Source organism: Carassius auratus, unplaced genomic scaffold, assembly GCF_003368295.1.
Source record: "Carassius auratus strain Wakin unplaced genomic scaffold, ASM336829v1 scaf_tig00216545, whole genome shotgun sequence".
Classification (NCBI taxonomy): Eukaryota; Metazoa; Chordata; class Actinopteri; order Cypriniformes; family Cyprinidae; genus Carassius; species Carassius auratus.
In genome coordinates this window covers 988,893-1,001,135 of record NW_020528624.1, presented here as the reverse complement: position 1 = coordinate 1,001,135, position 12,243 = coordinate 988,893, and the positions used below count along the sequence as shown (strand labels likewise).

General features: G+C 37.3%; 1 protein-coding gene across 1 annotated transcript in view; it reads right to left on the bottom strand.

Moving 5' to 3' along the window:
- LOC113098383 (autophagy-related protein 16-2-like) overlaps nucleotides 1–11,387 on the bottom strand; it is a 28,522-nt gene extending 17,135 nt beyond the window's left edge. The window contains exons 1-12 of the mRNA XM_026263421.1: nucleotides 10,984–11,387; nucleotides 10,502–10,571; nucleotides 9,953–10,004; nucleotides 9,266–9,339; nucleotides 8,007–8,258; nucleotides 7,659–7,724; nucleotides 5,821–5,910; nucleotides 5,663–5,716; nucleotides 3,917–4,022; nucleotides 2,760–2,865; nucleotides 2,376–2,446; nucleotides 532–603 (exon numbers count right to left, since the gene is read on the bottom strand). Coding sequence (XP_026119206.1) covers nucleotides 532–603; nucleotides 2,376–2,446; nucleotides 2,760–2,865; nucleotides 3,917–4,022; nucleotides 5,663–5,716; nucleotides 5,821–5,910; nucleotides 7,659–7,724; nucleotides 8,007–8,258; nucleotides 9,266–9,339; nucleotides 9,953–10,004; nucleotides 10,502–10,571; nucleotides 10,984–11,113 — 1,143 coding nt within the window. The 5' untranslated portion in view covers nucleotides 11,114–11,387. The remainder of the gene's footprint in view (nucleotides 1–531; nucleotides 604–2,375; nucleotides 2,447–2,759; nucleotides 2,866–3,916; nucleotides 4,023–5,662; nucleotides 5,717–5,820; nucleotides 5,911–7,658; nucleotides 7,725–8,006; nucleotides 8,259–9,265; nucleotides 9,340–9,952; nucleotides 10,005–10,501; nucleotides 10,572–10,983) is intronic.
- Between the last annotated feature and the right edge of the window lie 856 nt (nucleotides 11,388–12,243).

Genomic DNA, 12,243 nt, shown 5'->3' with positions numbered 1-12,243 from the left:
ATGAAAACAATATTCTTTGTGTTTGCTTTTTTCTGTCCTCCCTTTCTGTCAGGCTAATACATTTACAAACACGTTTTTATCTATATGGGTCATTGTCCTGCCAAAACTTTTGAACTTTGTACCTTATAAAAAAAAAAAAAAAAAAATGTAAATGCTGAGTTATAATTCAAGCAAGTTATTCATGACTTAAAACTAAAAATTCACCCATGTTCACTTAACTGTTATGTTTCCAAAAATTATTTTATACAATATATTAAGACAAATATGATGGCCACAAATACTGCATAGTAAGAAAGACCCATATCCATCCTGTTTGCCTCAAGTTATGTGAAAATCTGATTCCACCCCTATAAAACTCTCCCGCGCCTCACTGTCCAGTAAAACACAATGGAATCTAAGCAGGCACAGGACTAAACCTCTTTAACATCATGGTTCATACTGGTCTGTCTCATCTGACGGTGCTCCAGAGTGATTCAGAGAGACAGACAAGCGTACGGGAGGTTTGGATGGGCGAGAGGAAAGCTCTGTTACCTTGGGAACGCTGTCCTCTAGCCTCCAAAATAGAGCCGACTTGTCATATGATGCAGCTAAAATCCGAGTGCCCTGATGGAAAAGCACAGAGACACATCCCACAATGCATTAGAGCAGTAACCACAGCCTTACAAGAACAGTCTCCTTATATTACTAAAGATCCTCCAGTGGCAGAGGGCTCTTATACACCGCTCAATGATATATGCTAATTAGCAATGACTCCGTTGTTCTTCAGATCATCTAAAGCGGGGGGTTTCTTTTCAGAGTTTCAGAGTGGTTCTCCCAAGCTGGTAGTGTAGCCAAACAATGTCTCTTTCCTATCTATGCACATCCCAGCCCAACCAGGTACAGCTCATTACCACATGCCATGAGCATCTTCTTTATCCCTCCTCCTCCCCAGCACCACCTGTCTAGATCTGCTACAGGATCCTGTCCCAGAAAGGTTCAGGCATTTTGCAAAGTGCATTAAAATCTAGGATTTGTTAATTCTCTTTTGCATTTAATTAACAAAAATACTAATAAAAGACTTTTCAAAGATTTAACTGACCAACTTGAATGTATTTTGTAATTTTGATGGCTGCAACACACGCCACAAAAGTGCGGATCGAGTTAAATAAAAGTGAAAAGGGTACAGAATATTGAAATTAAACGGTTTTGAAAACATTCACAGTAAGCAGGTGAATTGGTAATGGAGAGGAGATCGTGGCTGGGTATAAAAGCTGCATCTCAATCTTTGCAGGTAAAGCTGGATCATGGCTCATCACTTTGTGCCAAATTTCAAGAGCGAAGTGTCAAACACATTAAAAATCACATTTCTCTATAGAACATCGAAAATAATGTAGGTCTTTTACCAACTACAATACACACAGTAATACTGTGACAAGAATTGTACATACTGCCATTAAGATGACATCTTTCGAGGAAAATCCATGGATATTAGATCAAGATGATGTCATGTCTCATTCTGCATGTGCAACAACAGCGTGGTTTCCTAACTTTTTTGGAGTGTGTTGCAGCCATTAAAATTTGTTATATTTACAAAATAAAATTAAGTTATTTCTTTGTACTTTAGTCAATTAACTAAAGGTTAAAGAGAATGAAGGAATAACACTCTTGATTTTATGGCATTTCACAAAATGTCCCAACTTGTTTCTGGAATTGGGGTTTTACCTTTCTATGAAGCACATTATAGCACACATACTATTTTTAAGGCACATTATAATGATTAAACATGAAAATATAGCTAGTGTGTAGGGTATCACCATACTCTTGGGGTCCTTGGAATCAACAATCCCTGAACTAAAGTCCAATAAAAAGCAACAACAAACACTCAAAATTCAGTTAAACCAGCACTAAATAGTTCTGAGTAACCTGGAATTCATCAAAACATTACTGAAATTTACATTTTCATTTGGGTATACTCTTATCGCATCAAAGTTTTGTTAATTTGTTTTGTAGCAGTTGCACAAGCATTGCAACCAATCTCAGAAATATCTGTTGTGCTCATAAACGCAGACATTAATCACAACAGGTCCTAATGAGTGAATCTGAAGCAGTCCGATGCACAGATCCGTGTTTGGTTGCAGTGCACACAGAAACGACTGCTATAGACACTGAAGCAAAATGCTTGCTCTAAGAACCAGTAAACACAACAAGCAAGCAACAAAACAACAATGCTTACAACCAAAAACCAACAAAGAGTAGACCATTTGTAAGCTGGGCTCATTTGTAAAACTCTGCAAAGCTGCAGGGAGTGAGAGCTTTAGTGATACAGTATATGGTCTCATTACATTGCTCATGTTCTGTGTAGAAGTTACAACACAATGATTTGAGTGTGTTCATACCGTAGGATCGAACTCAATGCTGGTGATCCCCTCATTACTTCCATCTAACGTCCCTCTGTTCTGAAGAGTTCCTGTGAGGATGAAACATCAAGCCTGAGAATATTCACATAACAGAGCACATCACAGCACACACAGTAATGCTTGTCCATGCAAAATCTGTGTTTTTATTGTGGTGATGTGACATTCTGGTTAATGTACCCTGACTTAGGATTTATATGTATATGAATAAGAGTCCTGACATCTGCTGGTGGCCAGAGGCAGTCACATGTACTGACAAAAGCATTCAGAATCACTCGATACTATCTATATCTGAACTCGTCTTTATGGCTAAAGCTGACAATTAAACAGAAGATGTGTTTTTTCTAGATCAGTTTTGTGATGTACCTGCTTCAATGCCCCACAGTTTGATGACTCGGTCAGTTCCTCCTGTAGCCAACAGGTTTGAACTGGTACTGAACCTCACAGCGTTGATTCCCAGCTCATGTGCATCCTGAAACCACAGAGCACACATTCATTTCTTAGAATTACACGTACATTTATGCATTAGTCAGACACTTATCCACTGACACTTTTAACTGACTTGCATTGCATCTAGATATTAATCATTTTCTGGAAACACTAGCAACCTAACAACACCATACCAACTCCCAACCAAAATATCCTAGAAATCTATCCATTAATGATTTTGAAAGAAGTCTGCATGTTATATTGTAAAATATCATTAAAACTTTTTGTACGTTTTCTATTTGAACATACATTTAAATGTAATTAATTCCTGTTATCAAAGCTGAACTTACAGCATTACTTCAGTCTTCAGTCTCAAATGATCCTTCAGAAATCACACCAATATGCCAATTTGTAACATTTAGTATTATAATCATTGTATTATAACCATTATGATGCCTAATAATTCTCTGGAAACTCTGATACACTACCAGTAAAAAGTAAAACAAATAAATAATTTTATTCACCAAGGAGTGTGTTTAAATAATTTTGAGGAACCTCACTACCTTGTGTTTTTATCACGGCACAAATAATAACGGTCGTGGGTGATCTTATTTTTAAACAGTGCACTGATGTGAAAACTACAGAAAGGGAAGCAACTTTACTAAGGTGTAAAAATAATACACTCAGATGGAAATTTAAGCTGCAGGTGACAAGCCCTTCAATACTTTAATACATATCCCATTTACAGAAGTGGCAACTCCTCTCCATTTCACAACAAGGGCTGGTTCCTGCTGTCAGCTGTTTACATGAACACGGACATATGAAGCAGGTGGATGCACATGACAGACGCAGACGCTTTGTCCCACAGACACCGCTACAGGCAATGTGCTTTCAAAGACATCTGTAAAATATGACCCACTGAAGAACCATGAGATCAATATTATACTTGTCTATCACTATACTACAGACTGTTTCCCCATCGTTTTCAGGATTCAAAGTTATACTGGTTTCTGCTTGCTTCATAACCCAACAGGACCTACGCTTGTGAGAAGTAACGTTTGTTGTCTGATATTGTTGTAAACGGTAACACGCACCACTGTGAAAATGGCCTTGGTGGGGACTCTTGCAGCCAGACAGACTCCTAACGGTATATAGAGATCTTCCTCTGACCGGCAAACAGATCTCCCTCTGATCTTACTCCTGGACACACAAAACAACAACAATCAATGACAGAACTGAGGGTAGGGCGTTAAAATGGGTTACAGATTCAGATTATTTTTGAAATTATTTGAATTAAATTTTACAGCAGAACATTCTTTTAAATAGAGTAAAGTACTTTTCTTTTAAACCAATGTCCAGGTCTAGATATAGTCTGCAGACGCTCCTGGATTCTAGATTAGATGTAAATATGAAGCTAAATGTACTATAATCATTTTCTGATTAGCCAAAATACTGACTTTATATTTACTGAAAAACCTACACCTTTTCTCCTTGCTGCTTTAGCACCATAGTTATGATACAATGTTGGAGAAATCACCTAGCTTCCCAAAAGCATAGTAACTCAAGTTATTACTGCACAGTGACCACTGCAAATTAACAATAGTATTAATGATGTTACACAGAGTAGCGTACAGCAGAAATATAACAGTAATAATAATGTTTCCAAAACAAACTTCTATGAAGATAAAATGGATGTCTTTACTAAAAATTCAAATGTATTCAAATAAAAATGTCACAGCTACGCTGTATTAAATGCATGTAGACGAAGAAAAAATATATTAAAGTCTTTAATCCAACACACAGGGTATCATAAACGCAGACGAGACCGGACAAACTAGAACCGAACACACAGGAATTAACTACACACACCTGAACAGAATAACACGATTAACTCCGTGAAGGGCAACGGTGCATGAGGAAAACAAAGTCCAAACTCAAATTCACAATATTTCATTCATTCAATATTAATGTATTCAACAAAACTATTTTAAATATCTGATTGGTTTATTCAAAACCGTCACTTGTCATATGGCATGATCGCTTCGTGCCTATAAACTAACTATGATCTAGATTCAACTATATTAGTGGATTTAAATCATATTTAGATTTTAACAGCAGCTTTACTTTTTGAGCAAAAAAGGGGCTCAATGATTGAATTTCCTAAGTTTAAGAGCTATATGATTCTGGAATTTGCTCATAATTTGTTGCATTTCTAAATAAAATAAAAAACACTAAGGCCCTGTTTTAACGATCCAAGCGCATGGTCTAAAGCACAAATCCACTTTTGCTAGTTTAACGACGGGAAAACAGTCGGTGCGTTAAGTTGTCCCTATTATCTTAATGAATAATGGGTGTTTTTTGGGTGTAATGTGCAATGAACAATCAGTGTACCATCTTCTATTCCCTTTTAAAGCATGTTGTGTTCGTGCCATGGCGTGTTCGCCCTGTGTGTGTAATAAGCAAAGTATATGCATGTTGTGCACCCATCTATAGTCGCACATTACTAACGCGCTCTTTAAATAAAGAAAACACATTGACTTTAGACCAGGTTTGAGTTGGTCTATGGTGCAGTCTATTTTCAATTCCTCAAAACATGCCAACAATGCGCCTAAACGCACCTCTTTTTCAGACCAGCACGCGTACCTGAGCGCACAAATGATATTAAACAACGGGAAAATGAGGTCAGGCTGAAACTAGCAAAAACACTTGCACTGCGCCGGGTGTATGACAAGGCCCCTACTCCATTTTACTAATATTTCTATATATATATTTTTTGTAATAATATGACACATTAGTTAATTTATTTAAACGTATTCTACACAGTGATTCGTGAAACTTACTCAAAAAGTCCTCTGATGGAGCTGAGGATGCGGGGGGATGTAGCTGAAGCAGACCTGAGAAGAAAAACTACAACTTCACACCAGGAGAACAACTATCGAGGGATAACACGTACTTTCATAAACTACATTACCTTTGAAAGAAACACTGTAGTAGTTACCTTAAAAGTGGTGCATGGGTTCTCTCTGACCTCTGTGAAGACTCAGGATTAGGGGATGATGGTTTAGGAGGCGACACATTTCCAGACTCTCTGACAGGCAAAAGCAAAACCATAAATAAAAACTCTCTCTAACCCATTGTAAGATCACTGCTGTCTCTTTATGAATGAATGAAATATTCATGTCAGACAATGTGGAGTAATAAATAGCAGTGAACATTCAGACTAGGGGTGTCCTGAGTTTTTAATATAGTGCTCACAGGCTACATGCTCTATAGCAGTGATGGGTAACTCTGATCGTGACGAGGGCCAGCATTTCTTCTCCTTTATACCAAGGGGCCAGATTACTAATCCACGTTCACACACCTTTTACATCGTCTCACTCCATTTCCTTTTTATTGAAGGAAATAAAAGTACAATTAATGTAATTTGTTTTTAAAGATTTTATTAGCTATCAAACTTGTGCAGTTATTGCAGTCTAATTGAGAAGGGAAACGGTTGTCAGCAATATCACCCCAAATTAGCTGTAGCAAATTAGTCTGTAAATTAGCAAGAAACAAATGTACTGCGGTCCTATTTCTTATTATAGAATATTCTCAAAACAACATGAGAGGACCGTTATAAAAGGGCTTATTAGAAATAAATAAATAAAGTGTTATTCCAAATGGTGCCATAAAATAACCGGGTAACTGCAGGATTTCAAAAATAAAATTTAAGAGCTTTAAAAGACCTTTTGAGACCTGCGCTTCACATTTCAGCCTTAAAACTATTTTTGAGAAATGGGAAGAGTCAAAAGTATAAGTTACTATATTAATTTAAACAATCAAGCTATTATTAATCAGTTATATTAAATTAGCTTTCGGTTGAACCACTGGTTCACATTTAAAAACATGTAGCAAAAATAGCAAACAGGTTTACTGAAAAAGCTAATTAGCTTCAATTTCAGAACTAGCAGAAATATAGTGGATTTCCTTGTAACTGCAGCACGCGTGACTTTGAAACATTCATCGCTCAAGTTTATTCAGTGAAATCATAGCATTTAAGTTTAATCTACATAGGAATCTATATTGCAATTTTTGTCTTTCTGTCCCCAAATTTAAGACCTTTAATATTTAAGACTTTGTATGATATTAGAAGTTATAGTAAATTTAAACGATTTAACTGAAGATTTTTTAAGGACCAGCGGAAAGCCTAAGGTCAAACATTTCTGTCATGCATTTGGCTAAAAGCTTGCTGACAATGCATTTTACCTTCTATATTTGAGGCAAGTTCAACTCTGGCGTCCCCGTGGTTTGTGCGTAGTGGTGTGATGACGATTTAAAATAACAGTTTTCCAAACAGATCAAAAGCATCCCCTTGAACTTGGTAATTATCTGTTTATCATCTTGACTGGACAATGCTGTTTTCATGGTCAGTTTTTCATGTATTATTCACTAATGTTAATGAATGTTTACATTAGAGTGCACGTAATACTACGCTGAAATGAATACGAGGAGCAGCTGGAAACTACGACCTCTCCTGGTTGGAGATAGCATTAAACTGAACGCAGTCGTTACGTGACTTACATTTCAAATATTTTACAATTCATCATCCGAGCTTAAAATTATCCAGCGGACAGTACGTGATGACTATTCGGGCCGTATATGGCAGTTTCAGTTTCTTATAAGCAAAAATAGATCCCTCTTTTGTTGGCTGTCAGCGTCAGTTCATCATACACTTTCTTTGATGATAAATCAGGCAGGGTGGACTCCAGAACGTCCTGATAGCCAGTCTGCCCCTGGTTTGGACTGACATTAAGTCAGATTAACGCTGCAGCGTCACTTTAAACAGCCGATACTTACTCATTAATGTTCACATTCTGACTGGCAGCCATCTGAAGATCTTTGTGAAGACTGGCCTCCTTTGCTCTAAGAAAGAAGAGGAAATGTGATCAAGAAGCATGTGGAGCTTATGGAATGGACATTTGCTCATAAAATAGTTGGACACTAATACGAATGTAGTAGGCCACAAAGTACACCCAAATATTTCAATTATGTCATCATTTACTGAACACAATAGCATATATTTTAAAGAGTATAGTGTTCAACAGAAGAGTCAGTTTTGGAAAAGCATGCGGTTGAGTTAATGATGACAAAATCAATGCAGTTCTTTCTGAGTGCATTGTTCTTATCACACGTTTGACCTCTGACCTCACTCTCTTCTCGTTGTGATGGTTCATGCGGTCTGCAGCCTGCTGTTTTGGAAGGATCATGTTCTCCAGGATCTCGGAGCTGCGCAGTTTCTCTTGTCGGTACGTGCTCTCCATGTCCCGGTGCTGCTCCAGCAGGGAATCATATTCCTGTTTCAGAAGTCGGTTCCTCGTCTGCACCTCCGACACACGTTCCTGAAGCACGCTGTGCTCTGACGCCAAAACACTGAGATGGTTCTGGACCTCATACACCCTAAAAAACACAAAATTCAGAATCCATATGCAAGAGCTACAATAGACTGTAAGGAACTCAATTAGTAACATTATACATTCAACGGTGCACATCCAGACCAAGCTATAAAAAGGAATAATTAATGGAACTTTCTGTATGCATCTAAAAATGGAAAGAGATGTAAGCCAGAACGTCCCAGGTCTTTCTTTCGATACAATGAAAGTAGTATCTTTCACCTCAAGCTGTAAAGAGCTTTGATTCAATTAATAATATTGAGAAACCAGCTTGAGTGTGAATAAATGGCACTTTCCACATATAGCATACAAAATAGACCCTGAAAAAGGTCTATAAGTTTTAGTAAAAGAAGTAAAGGGATCGATGCCTGCATTCTCCAAGCTGGCTCTGTCCCATTTGCGTTCATGTGGCTCAGTGGTAGAGCATTGTGTTAGCAGCGCAAAAGGTTGTGGGTTCGATTCCCAGGGAACACATGAATGAACTGTAGGTCGCTTTGGATAAAAGCGTGTGCCAAAAGCTTAAATGTAAATGTAAAAGCAGTCACCTAATCTTATGAAAATGCTGACTGATAAAAATGACACAAGCATGTGCATGTCCACCTACTAGCTGCTTTAGCCCACCCTCAATAAACAATTGTCTAAATGATTTCCCTGAGCCAATGAAATGCAGTTTTAGTTTTTTTTGTAGTGAAGGCAAAAACCAATGTATGGACTTCCAATACCGATGACGCAATTACCACAGATAAAACACTGTTTACAGCTGAAGCCCAATGTTACATTTCCAAAACAAACTCTTTAACAGCTGACCAATCAGAGCAGACGGGCCTTTAAAGAGACAGAAACTAAAACAGTGAGTGTTTCAGGCAGAGAGGTGTCGAAGCAATGAGATCACATAACTTCAAATCACATTAAGTGTTTTCTAACAGACACACAAAAAATGTAAATGGTCATAATATGGCCACTTTAAAAGGGTGGTTTCCTGTTTCGTGTCATAAAAAGGATAAGGAGGTTTACTTGGTATGCTGTTCATCCAGTGTCACTTCCTTTATCTGGATCCTCTGCTGCAGTTCCACCACTTGATACGCGAGCTGCAAGAACAGAAACAATTATCAAGCCACAAAGCATCTCAACCAAAGAACACAAATCCAGACCTGCTGGTTTACAATATATCCACACACATTCACAGAGCACACATTCATAAGCTAGAACAGTTCGATATCGGCGAGAGGACGTATGTGTTGATAAAGCAGAGGTATGCAGCAGGTTTTATCACATACTTTTACAAAAAAAATCCCCAACTGGTCTTAAGACAGCTTTAGTGCAAGATTAGGTGTGAGAACTGGTTATGCCTGATGCTCAGACCACAGTGAAAATGATTTCCCTACTATGTGTCCAAATAATGTTCTCACTGACGTTACACTAATATGTTTGGGAATAACATTTTCCAGGGAGGACATGTTTACAGGTAAGAAGCCATGAGGTCTGTGGAACTGCAACAAGCTTGTGGATTTGATAACTGACTGCCTGCTAAAAGAAGAGAGAACAGCAGGCAAACCTGTAAACCTGCTCAGTGAAACAGGTCACAACTTGTGCCATAAATTCAGTTTGTTGTATAAAGGTTTGACAGAGATCCAATCATGTAACGGCTTTGTCTTGAGAGAGGCTGATGCTGCTCTTCCCACACATAGAGTCACTTCTTACCTCCCCGGTGCTTGTCTTCAGAGACGCCAGCGAATCTTCAGATAGCGAGGACCTGCAAGGGTCATAAAACAGCATTTGAAACAGATTTGGCTGGGCTGAATAAGAAAAACTGATCCGAATGCATTCTATTACTACGCTGTAATGTCTAAAATACATGATGCAGGTTACAGATTACAAATTCAGCAATAATAATCATAATAATACAATCAAACTGACACAATTCAACACATTACATAGTAATGTGCAGTAATCTATTCATCTTTTATTACAATTAAAGTGTTTATTATATATAAATATGTTTATTTATTTTTTATGTAGTCTAAATTTAAAATACTATTTAAAATAAATGCTTTCTATTTGAAATTTCTTTGTGAAATATATATACATACATACATACATGCATACATTATATATATATATATTTTTTTTTTTTTAGACTATTTTATATATATTACAATGACTGCACGAAACTGACTTAAAGGCGATTGCACATTTGAGATTTTTTACAGTCTCACATTAAATGATATTATGACTCGGAGTAAAGGTTACCTTGAGCCTGATCCCAGAATGCCTTTGGTTATGAGGGCTCTTTGATTGGTCTTTTCCAGCAGACTGTGATCTAGAAGAACAAAAAGACAAACTTCTTCTGAACAAGCATGATTTATTTGAAAGGAGGCCAGCCGATGTTTACATTCACTCCAAGTGTGTTTGTTAATAAGGCTTTCTATTTGCACTTAAGTGTCAAGAATCACAGTGTGGACTTACACGACTCTGAATTGAGTTTATATCATCTGAATTATAATATTAATAAACCACGAAATATTTTATGATGATTAATTGTATCACATAGTATCTTTAGGTACTCAATCACATATATAATTCATTTATTTAATTAAATATAACGGAAAAAGATTTATAAACTGCATCCAAAACAACAGATTCTTATTTTGCATGATAAAAAGTTGCACTGCATGTCCTAAAACGTTAAATCACCAAAACATGTATTTTAAAAAAGCACTAATAAAGCTTACATGACTCTATGAGATCCTGGAAGACGCTCGTCTGTGTCCTGTTGCGATATTTCAGCTGTCTGATAATGTGACGCTTCCACGCTTCGCTCTGTTTAAGTTCAGGGTGTCTCGCGCGCTGCGACGCCGCCATAATCGTAAATGATAATATGAATACAACAACAATAATCTACTTTCTTGGACATAGTTCATGGATGTACGCCCCGTCATCAGGAACTTTGTTTTCCATTCCTGTGAAGCGCACACCGCGCAGGAAAGCGGCAGAAAGTGGATTGTGGCGCAGCTCCGCGCGCTGAGACGCGACGCGTCACTTCAGTGGCTGTAAACACACGCTGACGCTCATGAGTAATCATGACACAACTCGTGAACGCGTCTCAAGCGTGGAAACAGACTGGCAAGAGCGGAAAGACAGTAGATCTCGCAGATCTAAATCACGTGAAAATGGGCGTGGCCTCTTGGCCCATGCGTTTTCTCTGATTGGTTAGAAACGGTGCATTAAATTATAATTAATATTTAAACTCTTTAATGTGCGTTTTCAATTCAGGGAATATTAAAGTGCTTTCATGTGACTTAAGTTACTTTACTTAACGATTAGTCAAGATGGACCAATCACAATCGTTGTGGTCACAAAAGTCAAATAACGATATTTATATTTATTTCATAGATGTCCTGTGGCATATTTCTGATACGTAGAATTTAAATATGTAAAATGTTATTTAATGTTTTGAATGCAGCTCATGGGTGATACAGAGTGATGAGCCTCAAAGCGCCCTCTGTCGTTATATAAACAGAAATGGTATTTGCTAGAAACTTTTGTCACCCAATGCGGTGAAATATATGTCAGTCATAGTAAGTTTAGAAAATATTGGGTAACTATTTCTATTAGTGTCCATTACAAAAACGAACCAACTGTTTCTACCAAAATAACATGCGTGTAACCCTAAATTATTATGCAACCCTTCGGACAGATTACTCTGGATTTGTTTTAGCAAATGCACTTCTTTCAGAATCAATAAGGAATCACAAAAACAATCATATTTGAATGTTTAATATTAAAATAAAGTGTAAATCGCTGGTTAAAACATATTTACAAAGCCTTTGGAAAAACTATACATTTTATGTGGAAAAAAAAAGGATTGCACACCAACATGAGAAAACATAATCAGCACACCAGTGGGAAACAAATTGTGAGTCACAGCCTGATGCTTAGGGAAATGTTGACACATCATTATTCCGAAAAACACTCAAAATAACATGACAGTG